Source organism: Coturnix japonica, chromosome 9 (assembly GCF_001577835.2).
Source record: "Coturnix japonica isolate 7356 chromosome 9, Coturnix japonica 2.1, whole genome shotgun sequence".
Lineage (NCBI taxonomy): Eukaryota > Metazoa > Chordata > Aves > Galliformes > Phasianidae > Coturnix > Coturnix japonica.
This window is the reverse complement of record NC_029524.1, coordinates 9,143,245-9,159,390: the sequence shown is the minus strand read 5'-3', so window position 1 is coordinate 9,159,390 and position 16,146 is coordinate 9,143,245. Positions and strand designations below refer to the sequence as shown.

Genomic DNA, 16,146 nt, shown 5'->3' with positions numbered 1-16,146 from the left:
TTAGCCAGGTAACAAGTATAATACAATGCACCACATTTGAAGCTTCCTCATCAGGAATACTCCACATCAGGGTGCCTCATTTATGCCTGTATAATTCCACATATCTAGAGAACAGCACAGTAGTTCATTTCTATATCTGTTCAATACTTCTGCTGAAAGCTGCCACTGAAAATGTCAGTTAATGTCAGCGTGATTGCAGCCTGAGATGATGACATATATCCATTAGGAACTGGCTTTCAGACTGCCTGCTCATCTACAATTGTTAGCAGTGTAAGACATATATGTAGATCATCTGTGTAAAGCTAGCAGGTGGCTAACTAGACAAAAGCTTGCAATCATTGATTAACCAGTTTCTAGAGACAGTTTTGTGTTTTAATTTTTCTTCAGATGAAGTATGAATTTCAAGATGTTCTAAAAAATATCTTACTCAACAAATTTTTGTCCTCATTCTCTCATCAGACTTCATTCTCCACAGGGCTGGAGGTAGAAAACAGCTAGAAACTGAATAAGAGAACTTGCACACATGCATTTACTTCAAAGCACAGTCTAGCAGCTGAACACTGAAAATGGTAGTACTGAAAATGTCTAAAATGCAAATGTCAAAAAGTCAGAAAATATTTTTAACTGTTTTCAAAGAAAGATTTTTTTTAGTGAAGAGAAATTACTTTAAAAGAGGTTTTAAACTGCATAATCTGCAAGACCACCAATAAGGACTGACAGCCTTTTATACTGCCAACAGCTTCACACTTCACAGGTGTGATTTTCCATTTACTCTGCACTTTATAGCTGGTATTTTGTGCTCAGTTTCCAATAGTATTCTTCCTTACTATGAACTGTGTTGTATGGTGTCTAGTCTATGTAAGGTGATAAACAGAAAAGAGTACCAGCATAGACAGATTCTGATATGAATAAATAAGAAAATTAATTTTGAGTTCAGAGGAACACGTCTGTTGCCTTCACATCAGCAGAACTCCTGAAGAAACATTTTGGCATAGCATCAAGTTTGAGTAGGTCATGAAGAAAACTGGGCTTCACACGTTACACCATCACACACACAGGAGTGAAAACAAAGAATCTGGGATCACATTTGTTTTCAATCTTACTGTTACCAAATGCTTGCAACATTTACTATTTTTACTGAGTTTCACTGCCATGATCACCATGAATGTCAATGTCTGAAATAAACCAATTAAGAAGGGTGGATGAGTTAGGCTTGGAAAGGGATTATGTAGCATTTTGATATATTACATTCTTCATCTGTTTATCTTAAGCCTCTAGCAACTCATTATGAAGGGTGGATTCACTTTTACAGTAGTTTTTTAAAATCAAGAATCATAATTAAAAACGTTGTAAATCAAAACTAGATTAGTCCTCACACAATTAAGCCTTCTCAAATTAAGTTCAACGGCAGCTAAAACATGGTCAACAGTCACTATTAGCAAGAAAAGGAAATATTTTAATGTCTAAAATTTAATTTCACCTATTCACCTAGATAAGTACTTGAATCACCACTGAAATGGCCATTTTGCAGTGGTTAATTCCTTCCTCCCTTAAAAGGAGCCAATTCTGCCCCCATCATGAGAAAATAGTAAAGCATGAGCATCCTTGGACACATCTTTTACATAAAGCCTTTTACATAAAGCCTACTTGTTGAATTCTGGGTCATATTTCTGAAAGTAGAGCTTTCAAACCTGCTGCCAACTGAACTGTGTCAGCTGATGTAACTAGCTGGGTGCTTCCCTGCAGAAACAGTTTTGCATTGTACTGTGCTTAAACTGCACATCTTCTATACCAAATAACACATTCTAGTTGTGCACTCCTAAAAAGCTTCAGAGCTCCACTACAAAAATAGTTGCTTGTTAGCAGTTGATTAAATGACTCTGCATAAGCCATCAGTGTGAAATAAAAGGTTTAGTTATTAGGTTTAATCTCTCGCAGAGTACTTTCCTGATTCAGTGTGTATTGTGTACATATAATGGCTTTGCTCTACACTCCACACAATTATTTTAGAATAAATAAACTTAAACATAAAACTTAAGGCACTGGAAAATACAGGGTGTTATTCATAGTACAAATCCTGAGGGCTGGAAGAACTGATGGGCTTTCTACTCTTTTAAAGAACATGACACTGTATGAGTGCCTACTTAGCAAGCTTTGTACTACCCACGGGATTGTTTGGTGTTGTTTTTGGTTTTTTGGTGTTTTTTGGGTTTTTTTAACTTACTGTTAGCTGTTTTCACTACATATGTAAGTCTGTTTAGTGGAATTATATACCTACAGAAATGGACAACTGCCATATTGTCTCAAGTACTTTCAAGTTCAGTCTACAAGTATTCTGCACACCCTATTCAGATACTTAAAAGTATTTACTCTTTCTAAATCATGTTTATATGACCGACCTTAGAGATGCTTTAAAGAAATGAAGCTTTCTACTGCTTCAAGCAAGAAACATATGTTGTATTTGGCTACAAGCCAGCCCTTTCTCCTCACCTGTACCTGATTTCACAAGAAGTTCTACTGGAGTAGATAAAACAATGCAGGGAACAGATTCATTTTTAACATGTATTAAGGTCGAATTAATGTTCAATATGATATTATTCAAGAAAAAGAACTAAATGCATAGAAGACAAATGTGTGATTATATGTGAATATGAGAGTCATTTTGTTGTCTGCACCTGCAAAAATCACTCAGACTTGCATTAAACACCACACTTTCAGTTGTCTTGTGTCAGCATATTATAAATGCAACTACAGTTCACCATTCCATCTGCCCTTGGAATTGTGTTTGGAGGAATAGGTTTTTCCTATTTCCAGCCCATCAAATAAATTTCACCATTTTCATCTGTCTTTCAGGTTTACGTGGTGCAATAGCTTTTGCATTGGCTATTCAAGACACAGAATCCCAGTCCAAACAAATGATGTTCACAACAGCATTGCTTATTGTGTTTTTCACAGTCTGGGTATTTGGTGGAGGCACAACACCAATGCTCACGTGGCTTCAGATCAGGTTAGTACTCTTTTTACAGCAATAACAATCCAAACATTATGTAATCACTATGATTGATGACTACATTCCCACAGCTTTCTGAAACCCACATTCATTTTAATAGTTGGCTAGCACAAAGCAAATACTTGGTTAGCTGTTAGAGGTAGGTTAAGACCACAAGAAATAAGTTCTTCCCAATTTTATTTCCTTGGAATTTGTTTCACTGGTGTTGCTTCTCAAGACTGTGAGTAAATGGTAGCAGTGTCCTCCCCACTGCAGGACAAATTGCTATGAAGGAAGCTCTTGCGCTAAACTATAAGTGTGTATTCATTGCACAATCATCATGCATGATGCATTTCTGATTTTACTGTGACTGTATTAAGAAATCTACCTATACTGCTGCATTATTCAGCTACTGATTTATCGCTCATTATCTTATATATTTGCTCCTCCTACAGTAACATTTTCTCAACAACTTCATAACTATTTGTAAAAGCAACATAGGTTAAATGAGAAGAGGATGAGGAAGCTGGGACAGCATATTTAATTTAAATACAGTGCCCTGCCAAAGATGCCATTTTTGGTTTGAGTTTGGGTTACTTCATCATTCATTTAGACCTTTCTGCCATGGTTCATAATGCCACCAAGAAAAAAAAAGAAATCTCTATCATTCACCCTGCATATAACATGCACTTTTGCTTATTTATAAAATGATTTCTGATTAAGAAGCTCTTGCATCTTGCTGTTATAAAATACCAGCTGAATATAACTAAGTTGAAGCTTTAACAAAGAGCAGGTATAAAAGCAGACGAAATAAGAAGTAGAGCACAAACACAATACATAAACATAAAATGCAGGCATCCTTGTATTGCAAGGGAACTTTCTATTTCTTCAGTGTTTAATTTCCTCCTTTATATCTCTCTTAAGCACTATGACATCAATTAAATTGATTAGGTTTGGATATAAACCTCATCAGCCAACTTACTGAGATTAGAAATCTGTTCACTGCCAGCAACAGAGTTATTCTGTATGGAAACAAATGTGGGCAAGAAAGAATAATCATACTAGATCTTGTGAACTTTGTTGCAATAGCAGGAGGTTAAGAAATGTTTGAAAATGTAAGATCTAATTTAAATGATGCCAGTTGTATGGTTCAGTAACATACGTTTTCTGAGCATAAAGGGATATGCAGCCTTTGTATCACCAGCTGGCATTCTGAGAGAATAACTGTTTACCCACATCACTAAATAATACCTTTTTCTTTGTAGTTTATCCGAGAATTATAGCTAAAAAAAGGCCACCCTCTACTCCCTAAGTGAAAGGGCTACAATGTACTGCTCCAGCCAGACAATGAGTAAACCTTCTCCAGTGTACAAGAATAATATCATGACACATCAACAGCAATACAAAGATATCTATTCAAGCATGAACTCACAGTCAAACTGAAGTACTGAATAAATGCGCCTTCAGAGATGTTGAGTATTATCTGCTAATGCTTTTGGATATATGTCTCCCCTCATTCCGCATATTCTGATTGAAAATAGCAAGACACATTTTACAGTAAGTCTGCAATGAGTGGTTTGGGAATCAAGGATTCTCCAGACAGGCAGAAAAGACATACAAAGCTGTTAATAAAATGTGTCCTGTGAAACTATTGTTGTTCTAGGTATTAGGGTTTACTTGTTTATCATCACCTCCAGTGCAAATGTTTGTCAATGGATTTTCAGATTCTTTGCACATCTTTCTGTAGCAACTCTTCAGTGAATAAGAAGGTTTTTAATCCATATGCTAAATAAACACTAAGCAGCACTGAACAGTAACTTTTAATACCATGCCTACCAGGCCATTGTCTTTAGCATGTATTTCACAAACTGATTAATACGCACATGCCTGGCTACCCTTGAAACATGCCATACTGAGTTTCCCAAAAGTTTCAGATCCAGAGCTCCATCTTTCTTTACATACCTTTGCCAGAGGCATGGTATACCGGATATTTTCAAGTTGACCAATACTGTATAAACTCTTATTCTCACCAGAAGCATCACCTCACTAAGCTATTCAACAAAAAAAAGCTCCAATCCAGACAATGAAGCTTATTAAAACAAACTGTACTTCTAATATTGAATTATTACCTTCTCGAACTTCCATTAGACACACACAATGCAATGGAAAGCATAGAAATAACAGCAGAGCAGCAAGGTCCCTGGCTACAGCAAGTAAGGATTTACTCAAACGCAACTGCCACAAGCACAAAAATAATAATAATTTTTTTAAAAGCTGCTTACCTTTGGAAGGCCTCAAATACTCAGGGATCTCCAACAACACACCCTCACCTCCACTGCCAGCCCATAAATGAGATTTGGGAAGGGGTGCATCCTGGCTATATCCCTTCTGGTCACTCATTTACATTGCATGCACCTGAGCTCCCTGGGTTGGCCCCGCCTGCCTACCAGGTGCTCAGTGACTGCTTCAAGCCTGACTCAGCATTTCCACTATAGAGCCACATTTTTAAATTTGCTTCCAGCGGTTTCCCAGAGCTCTGTTTATTTTCTCCATTTTTCAGATTTCAGCTTCACTTATTTTTTATTGCATGTCTAATCAAAACTAAACCTAAAAATGCCAAGGTACATTTTCAGTACTTTGGATGGACAGAGGCAGAAGATTCATAGTAAGCTGGCATAAATGAAGCGTAGCTTTCTGTAATCAAGGATTTCAGAACAATTTAAAAAAAAAACAAAAAACAGTAAAAATAATTTAATGGATTTTACAAGAATGGGAGGTGAGAACTCCTGTCCTATAAACCGAATGTTCTCAGACCTAATTGCCTGAAGTGAGTAGATAAGCAAAGGGGCTATAATTGCTACAGAGACTCTTCTCTGTATTGTAAAGTTAATCTTGCTGAAAGACTGCAGGATCAGTGTGCAAGCAAACCAGGAGAAATATTGTTACCATCATGACAAAAAAAAGTGTGCTATATGCAATCTCAAAAATGTATTCCACTGTCCAGACTTAAACCCCTGAGAAAAAGGACAAATCTGCTACAGATGTGTAGATAAATCTCTATCAATTACGTGAAAACACTGAAGTTAAGAGCTCTCTCAATTACACATTTGGTCCTTCTATCCCTTCTTCATATGCTGAATCATTCAGTCAGCCCAAACATATAGACCTTGTAGGGATTTATCCTTATCCATCTTTACTGCAAATTTGTATTGGATAACATAAACAGAATATAACTAATCAAAGAATTGCAGAAAGATGTAATTAGAGGAATTATCACCAACTTAATAGTATGCTGCTGTGCTGACAAAATAAACTTTTTGAAGTTTTAAGGTTTCTTTCTTCCACTTTCAGAAGTTACAACATAAAATATTAACAGTCTGGATTATTTTGTGGAGTTTTCCATGTGGCTTGGCAATAGCAATGTTTTCTAAATTAAAAATTATATAAAAGGTTGCATCCAAAGTGTTTTGGGAATCTGATTTAACTGTTTATGCTTTTAAATACAGCCAACTACTTGACTGTATCTCATCTGAAACATGGATTTAGGACGTGTGCTCAATCTTAGGGAGTAAATGTAGGAAGATCAAAACACTGCTAGCTCCTAAATTCCCACCTATTTCCATACATCACAAATCCACTAGATACAATAGGAAATGAATGTTCAATGTACATAAGAAACAAAGTATGTGAACCAGAAGAGTATAATGCCATGGGAGGACTGATTTATCTCTTTACAATTAAAATATTTCTTGGATCAGTCAATGTTCCAAGAAGTCAAAATTTTGAATGCTTCAGTAGTCAGTTCTTTAATTTACAAAGTCTGAGAATCATCTTCTTGATCTGCAAAGATGATTTAGGAAAGTCTAATACAGTCTGGCTTTTTTTGTTACCAGAATATCTCATTAGGGATGCAGGTGAGCAGCAGGGTGAGAAAGTGGGCTAAATGCTGTGGCTTGACATCTTGTTACCATGGCAGTGTCTGTCTACCAGAAAAAAAAAAAACAAAAAAAAAAAACCTGCTTGTTAGAGTAAGATTCTGTGCTTAACCCCAGACCTTTATTAGCTGGTTATAAACTGCTAAAAGAGAGAACTTTCTGATGGAGCAACTGGATTCACAACATGACATTGGCCAATATTGTAAGTGCTACTGTTTCAGTCACAGAAATATTCCTTTCATTATCCCAAAACTCTATTGTAGTGTTTCCATGCCTAGAAGCAGCTGTGTTCAGAAAGATGCTGCAGTTTACAATGCCACAGTGGTACCAGTCCTAGCTGCCAAGTGAGAAGCTTTCATCACATTTGGTCAGTACTTTAAGCTTCCAGTACTATTCAAAGACAACTTGTCTTAAATTGAGGCCCTCAATTTTAAAACACAGTATTCTGGGCAGTGGAAAGAGTTCCTCCTTGCCTAGAAAGACAACTGCTGTGGTAAGAAATTTGGGGGCTGAAATGGGAAACATATGGCTGAGCCTCAGGGCTGTTACCAGGCAGTGCTGAGGACCCTTTTTTTTTAACGCAGCCTAAGAATGAAGAAGAATGCATGTTTTGATCTAACAATTTACAGACTTTTAGGCAAAGTGGATGATGCTGCCTAAATTTGCTGTGCTGTGGGCACACAGCTGGAATCATGTATTAGCACTGTACCAGTGACTTAACCATTATCAAAACCTGTTCACTCTCACCTTTAACTTGATAGGAAATGAAGTAAGGTTTCTTCCATCCCTATCCAAGCTGGGGTTCTGCATCTTTATGTGATAATGAGGGAAAAGCTTTACAAATAGTGAGATAGAAACAACATGCAATTCTCTGTTCTGTGGGTAAGAGATAGGCAGCACCAGTCTCAGGTATTTGCAGCTTTAAGATGGTGTAATGCATCAAACTCAGGCAGAAGTCACACCAATCTCAGCCTTAAACTCATCTGAAAGTACTGATACATGCTCGACAACTTCTCATCCCAGTGTTTTAAAAGCAAACTGTACTGAGCCCTTTTTATTGCTTGCCAGCTGGTCACTGAGAGTCCCCCAGCTCTGGAGGCATACAAGTAATGAGAATCTCAATTCTTCTGACCACATTTGAACCATCAGAGTGATAAAGTAACTGTTTTCTGTAGATTCTCAGACTATAAAACAAATACTAGTGAATCTAAGGTAAGTCTATATTCCACATCAAATTGCAAAGTCCCATATGGTTAAGTGGCTTACAAATCTGAAGTACATAAAAGTTCAAGAGATCTGAAGTTCCTAAGTTTCTTTCAAAAGTTTGATTTTGACTGCTTCATGTGATGCGCAGTAGAGCAATGCCTTCTCTTATTTTCCTGGTGTGAGGATCATCTCCTTACAACAAGTCTTTTATGTACAGAAAAGAAAGATGAAATTAGATGGTAAACCAAAGCTTATTCTCAATTATTGATATATGAAGAAGCATCAGCTTCTGCTTCACGTTTCTCCTTCTTGCCCTCCATATTGCTTTGGATGCTCCCTGAAGCACTGCAGAAGCTGCCTGCTCTCATGATGGTGCTGGGAACACCTATGGGGTTTCTAATGCAACCTCTCTGGAGACAGCAAGAGAGAAGACAATATGTGGAAGGGAAAACCAGTCATGTGCCTAGTGATGTGTCCTGAAAGCCAATCCAGGCCAAAGGACTGCAGTCAGCTGAGGTGAGGAATGACTTTTTAGCTTGATCAGCCTGAATATTGTGCTCTGTCAGTGACTTCTACACAGCTCAGATTGAAAGAGTGCATCTCCTTGCAGCAATTGATCATGAACTATATTCATGCAGAAGTTTGTCTTTTACTCCTCTTCATTTACTCCTAAATTAAGTGGAAAGTTTCGCTCTGAGTAAAAGCATTTCAGTTTTCAAGTCTCACATAGGCATGCAGAGATTTTCCCTCCTGAAGCACAGCTCGTCTTTGAGATACTCGGAAACCAACAGCCAAGAGCATGTGTTTATATCTTCAGATGATCCATAATTCAAGAGCTATAAATTATTACAAGCCTTCTTAATTGTTTTGCTTGTATCCCTTTGAACACATTTCCCTTTCACCATTTGTCAAGAGGAAGGAAAGTCAGTATATAAAAGGAAGTTTAATTAATATTTTTCTCTTTGCCTTGGCACATTCTCTCTCCTATAACTATATTCCTTTGGGTTGTATTTCCTCTAGAGTCCTGGAAAACAAGTTAGTGAAAGCAAAGGATCTGTTGATTTACTATTGAATATATAATGTCAGCTTAAGTATCTTCAATTATAATTTGCTAGTGACCACAATACAGAGAGAAACTGTTAAATTAGAGGCAATATGTTTTCAAGTGCTGTAATGTTTCTGCACAACATATTGCTTATTACTTTGTTTTGTTTTTAGAGTACTCATTTCAAAATGAGTACTGTACCTGGTTGCCAGCTGTCTGTACCTACATTCAAAGGACAACAGTGCAACAAGCATCTTTTATACTGATGATAGATTGAATGTCACTGTGCTAACAAACATGAAAAGCAGGCTGACAAATGAGAAGCCACACTTGTCTCTCCTTAGGCTCTCCTCACTATTAAGATATTACTGATTTATGTAAATTTAAAAAAAAAATACAAAAAAAACCAAACCATAAAAAACCATTGGGTTTTAGCTAGCTAAATATATTTTTAACACCGAAGTATTGCTAGATGTGATTATTTTCCTTTGCCTAGTATTCTTTGCTACTGATTTTGGACCTGTGTATATCTACAAGGAACAGGGAATAGTGTGGTGTTCCTAAATAAACACATATAAGGGAACTGTATTCTGCTTCAAACACTAATGTGAACAAAGAAAGCTCTTCTAGGGGTGCACCCACGCTGAAAGTGTTAATACAATTGCTGCTTTTATAGAAGTAGCTAGAACAGGATTAGGCTGGTAAATGCTATAAATCAAGCTGCAGTATAAAATTAGATATTAAATGTATTGAATGTTATTATAGAAAGAAAAAGTGGATAATTTCCTTCCATTTCTACCTGAAAATGAGAAATCATCCAGGGAATGAATCTCAATGATCTGCTGAAATGCCTATCATTTATTTGCAAGGTACTTTTCTGCTAAAATAAGGTGTGTATTTGATCAGTTGAAGTTATTCACCATAGCAGTTTGCCTGAGTGATACTAAACAAGGTTTATAAACATTTGCACTGTAATAGTCCTTGTTTAAAAAAAATACAAAGAACAAAATACACAGGGCTTAGGCTTTCTGACTCAAACTGTAATGGCAAACCAGGGCTGCAGGTGAATAGGAAATTTCAGATTGTAACTGTGAACTGTGCATGAAAGGTACCTGTCTCCTGCCGTTAACTCTGTTGGTCCTTATTGACCAGAGGGGTCAAATTTTGGGCAGAGTCTCCTAAAAAAACAGACTAAACATTAAATCTCACATTGTATTTCTAGTTCTGCATAGCTATTGAAAACAGAAAAGATGAAATATAAGCTTTTATTGCTTGAAAATTTGTTACAGGAGAGGGGGAAAATTGCTTAGTAGTAGAAAGATCTGTGCCTTTCTGATAAAGTATATGCAAAATTTCCACATCTTAAAATTCCAGAAGAGTTTATTAATATTTCCAGAAAGCTATACATTATCCTGTAGCTTGGGATATAACCTGCCTAGAAGCATTTTAGGATTTGTGTCAATTGAAGAATATATCTTATTTGCTTTTAAAATACTGTTGTGTTGATATGTCTGAGTAGGCAAAAAACCCACTTCCATTTCATACAGTGATGTTGCTCTTCCATTAAAATGTATCTCCCTTTTGCACAAGGTATCTGTTGTGCAGCAACTGACATGATAAAACTGTACAATCTACAAAAATGGAATGAATCAAGCCATCTACAAATGCTGCTAAGGAACTTTTTAATTACCTGGGACTTCAAAACAAACTGCTGATGTATTCCTTTATGTCAAAATATGCCTAATTTGGACCTCTAACTTGTTCACTGAAATTAAATTAGTGCAAGTGTAAACCCAGTTGACCTCAAGCATATGCAAAAGTTGGGTTTATCAGAGTAAAAGAGAAAATAGAGAAAAATAATTTGAGCCTTTAAAAGCTAAAAATTAATAAATATGTGATAATGAATCCTGGCTCTAGAAAAAATAATGATCAAATTTTACTGAGATACACCTTACATCACTGTTTTGTAGGTATTGATCAAAATGCCTCTTAACTCTCTCTAATACTGATCAGATACTGTTGTTTTTTGTAAAATAATTCATTTGGAAACTGGCTGAAATTTCTTTGTTAAAGAATAATCACACAGAACCACAGAATCACAGAATCACAGAATGACCCGGGTTGGAAGGGACCACAAGGATCACGTAGTTCCAACCCCCCCTGCCCAGCAGGGCCACCAAACATACACCTTTACTAGATCAGGTTGCCCAGAGCCCTGTCCAACCTGGTCTTGAACACCTCCAAGGATGGGGCATCCACAACCTCCCTGGGCAGCCTGTTCCAGGACCTAACCACTCTCCTAGTAAAGAACTTAAATAAAAATAATCATGTGATGGTTCAAGCTGGTTTTCCAGGGCAAATTAGTTATGTAAGAAAATTCTGCAACTTCATCTTGGTGGTGAATAATATGCAGTGTTCCCTCCATAGAGGCTGGCTGCTGCTCAGGATCACAACTTTGTAGCTTCTCCATTAAGCTGTCTTACTACATTGGTCACTCCATAATGCCTCCTATTCATTTCCTTGGAAACGACAACAGATGCAAAGAGCACAATAACACTATCGGATAGCCAAATTCTCAGCTACAGAGCACAGTCAGTACCATTAGTCATGCATTTTTGCCAGCAACGAACATGAGCTTGCATACCATGCTTGTTAAAATCCGCACCATTGGTGACCCACCATTGCTGCTGCTGAACGCACCACCTACTGCTTCCCCGTGCTCACATCCAGTCTTTGCTCTCCATAAATATTCAGCAGAATGCTAATGAGTGCAGTTTTTTCCACGTGGAGGAATTCAGTGACACACTTCATATGCACTTCCATGTCAGACATCATTTTGTTGGACTGCCCCTCTGCTGCCATCTATCACATAGCAACAAAATGTAATGGAATATTGAAGATTCAGCCTCTACTGCCATACCACCAGCATCTACCCCTGATGTCATGAGCTAACATAATAAAATAGGAGGCATTACTTTCAGAGCAGCCCTTGTACATAAACAGTGCACAACAGAAGCAAACCTCAACTTTCACAAAACATTCCACCTGAAATTTTTAAGTTCATTCTTTTTATTAAATGCAAGTAGCAGGAAAGCTCTGGCATGTTTCATAGAATCATACAATCATAGAATCACCAAGGTTGGAAAAGACCCACAGGATCACCCAGTCCAACCATCCACACATCACCAATAGTTCCCACTAAGCCATGTCCCTCAACACAACTTCCAAATGTTCCCTGAACACCTCCAGGGTCGGTGACTCCACCACCTCCCCTGGGCAGCCCATTCCAGCACCTGACAACTCTCTCAAAGAAGTAGTATTTCCTAACGTCCAGCCTGAACCGCCCCTGGCACAGGTTGAAGCCACTCCCTCTAGTCCTAGTTCATAACAAGTCTAATTTTTGTGCAGAATTAGTTGAATACGAGAGGTAAATTAAAGCAGATATTTAATAACCCAGGCTCTGTATAGCAATTTGGGCTTTTAGTCTTTAGTAAACAGTTAATTATACTAGAATACAGGCTTTTTAAACTGAATTATCGATGCGGAAACAGCCTGACAGTGATTTTCTAGTCAGAACATCTCTGAGATTTAAATGAGAAAATTACCTCTTAGCTTAGCAAGAAGTAATTGATTTCAGTGTATTTAAAAATACATTATCAGTTTGTTTTTTCTTTTACTTCTCCAGAGAGATATACCATTTTGTCACATAACAGCAAATAATACATAAAGCAATCTTGAAACTGCACATTAAATTATTTTCTTTTAATAAATCCAAGATATTTTATGTGTAAATAAATATATATAACAGATGTCAAACATCTGAACTCTTTGTTCAGATCACTGCTTGGAACATTGTTAGACTGTAGGTTTCCTTCTGTTTGATTTTTTAGTGTGTGTTTAAGTGTTTGGGGATTTTTGTTATGTTTTGTTTCAAATAAATATCTATATTCAACCTTCAACCAAAGCATGTTTAAATGCAATAAGCTAAAATAAGTTGTGCATTTAAAGTTTTCTTACAGAGAACTGTTTGTCCTCCTTGTTATCTACTTGGGATCCTTTGTCATATAGCAATATTACTGTATCCCAAAGGTAGCTGAAGTAAGAAGACAGAGGAACAACACTTAGAGCAAGTCATATTTGGCCTTCTAATCTAGATTTCAAATTTACTTTAAATTGAATTGATCAAGTAAACACAGCTGACTTGCAGTTGTTGCATTTCAGTTTCTTTAACACTTCCAATTCACTGATAAAAATGCTTTGCACCTCAGTAAAGTGGGATTTGCACCCATTTCTGCTGCCTTTCTGGGAGAATCCTAGTCCAAACCTCTTGATGTTCTAGGCAGTTCCCTACATATATGTATACACATTCATGAGGTGAGGAAAGCAGGAAATAATTTTAATCTACTGAACTAGAAAATTAGATAAAATTACTGTGTTGTGACTAGTGGTTGTTGTGTTCACTAAGGAGGTTCCATTGCTTGTCTAAGTATTTCTGTTTTATGTAAAATGAGTCATCAGCTAAAGTACTGTAATCTTCTGGGGAGGAAAGATCAGAGAACAGGTCCTTCTTCCAATAACTATTCAGTAGCCTACAAGATAATGATTGCTCGTATGCTTTCTGACCTGGTGACCGATACATGCAATTTGAATTCACTTAATATCAAGTTATCAGAAAAGATCAAAGATCAGGACTTTTTCCTCCTGAAATTAGTGGGACTATTTAATACAATAAATCAGAATGCCCTTTATTGGTCTGAGGACCTCATGTTTTGGGTGACTAGCTCCCATTTCAAATGAGCACCACTTAGGCTCCCAAGTGCTGTGTTGCTTTTCAAACTGATGCTGAGATATGGCTTTACATTTCAGTGTTTCTGGCAGTATTAAGAAAACCTCTCAGTCCATAAAATAAGTTACCAAAGGTGCCTCAGTGGCTATGTATTTCCTTACTACATGATGGTCTCCGAGGTCCCTTCTATCCAAAATCATTCTACAATTTCACATCTCCAGAAATCATATATATAATTGCAGATTGATAACTAATAAAACCACCCGCTCATCCAACTTGATTCTAAAAGACTGAAGTTTAAATCCTTCCTTGCTTAAACTCAGTACAATACTGGAAAAACAGTACTGAACCCAACACCAGAGCATGTCTTTGCATTGCAAAATGGCTGTCTGTTGTTTTGCTATCACTTATATTGAAAATCTGAATTACAAACATGTGACCAGTTGTCCAATTTACATTAAGCAAATGCTACAGCTTTCAACCCAATATATTACAGATACCTCAGCTGCATTATGCTTACATAAAACAGTAAAACATTTAAAATGAAAAATTAGCCTTTTAGTTTCCGAGTGTATTTTGCCTTTCTGGATTTGTAGTTTTGATAGTAAACTCCTGTAACTCAGGAGCTTACTACAAAACTCTCAGTCGTACTAAGGTAAACAGACTGTCAGCATTCATCCTAAGAAATAACTACACAAAATCCATTTCAGAACGTTTAATTTATTGATGATTTTGTCAGTAAGTCCTCTCTAGACAAGGGAAAGTTTTCTTTTATGGGGCTTTTTAAAAAATTAAAGAGCTTTTATAGTTTAAAAAGCAGCTCTCATATATATGCTCTCCCCAGATCCCAGTGTTACATCTCAAGTATTCAATAAATCCTTTTGACTTAAGAAGTACTGTCTTACAATATTTACTGACTCATTAGGAAGTAGGGTATGTGGAATTTTAAGCAACAGATTTGCTTTTCAGCTACCAAGTTTTCTTGCTCTCACTAAGGCATGAACCTGAAGTCAAGGTCAAAGTATCACATATTTATGAATATATCAACAGAATTAACATATGTCTGAAGTCACTAGCCATAGGGAATTACTCACCAAGGAAGGTGAATGTTAATGGATAATCGAGGGACAGATCCTCAGCTGGTGCACACTGTCAGCATAACATTCATTTGCTTTCTTGGACTGTAGGCAGAAGTACAGTATGCTTTGGGGATCTCTGATTGAGGCAGTCTCTTTGTACTTTCTCACTTTGACTCTTCATGATTTTATGCAAGCTATTGCTTTCATTGTCATCTTTCTTTGAATTCTGATGTCAGTTCATAGTTGCAGCATGCAAGTTATTCTTACTTTTACAATATAAAAACACCATGGGAGTGAAGTAGAGCTTCTGTCTTAACTAGAATGTAGCAAACACCTTGCACAGAAGGATAGTCAAACTACTTATAGTACACGTTCTGTCTCTTCCTTTCAGCTCTCCTCTTCCACCACCTGCACTTTAAATGGCAGCCAACCTGAAGTGCTTCAGACTTTATATTCAAGCTACATATGGTTTCAAGTCTATGTATTTGTAAAAAGATGAAGATCTTATTTAATTTTAAAATAATAGGTTACTATCCTGTCACAGATTACACGTACTATTTAACAACAACACTGTGAAATTTACAGATATAATCTGAATTTCAGCAACATAAAAGCACCACACCTGGGCTTCTGAGTCACTCATATCTACTTAAGGTCCTGTTCTCTTCAGATGAGTGAATGTGTAGCTTGACAATAATGTGAGAGAACTAAGTTCAACAGTTAGATAAATACAGCCTAATATTTGTATTTTGGGTATTTTGTGAACTCCAGAGAAGGACTTGACATGCTTTGAAATAAGGACAATATCTATAGTTTTGGACAAATACACCAGCTAAGGTAAAAGCAGCTCTGCTGTTGTTGTACAAGTGAAACTGTCCTGCATATAAAAAAGAAAGAAGAAAGAGAGAACATCTTATCACAGCTGCAGACTACTCCATGATAATTGTGTGATATACAAAACATGCATTATTACAGATAACATCTTGTCCAGTTTTTTTTAACAGCACTTAAAGATACTTTTCTCCACTGGAATCTGTCTTGCAAAGTGTCAGAGAATTTGTCTATGAGCATGAACATCTGTACTCACCTATATTAACAGTAATAGC

The 16,146-nt window shown here is 36.8% G+C and overlaps 1 protein-coding gene across 2 annotated transcripts in view; it reads left to right on the top strand.

Annotated features, from left to right (window-relative positions):
- Positions 1–16,146, top strand: part of SLC9A9 (solute carrier family 9 member A9) — a 147,339-nt gene that overhangs the window by 75,249 nt on the left and 55,944 nt on the right. Inside the window, exons 12-13 of one of the 2 annotated variants that reach the window (XM_015871485.2) lie at positions 2,854–3,007; positions 8,474–11,295. In XM_015871485.2, the coding sequence (XP_015726971.1) occupies positions 2,854–3,007; positions 8,474–8,597 (278 nt within the window). In that variant the 3' untranslated portion in view covers positions 8,598–11,295. Of the gene's footprint in view, positions 1–2,853; positions 3,008–8,473; positions 11,296–16,146 lie in introns of those variants that run through there. The other variant, XM_015871486.2, reaches the window with a different exon arrangement.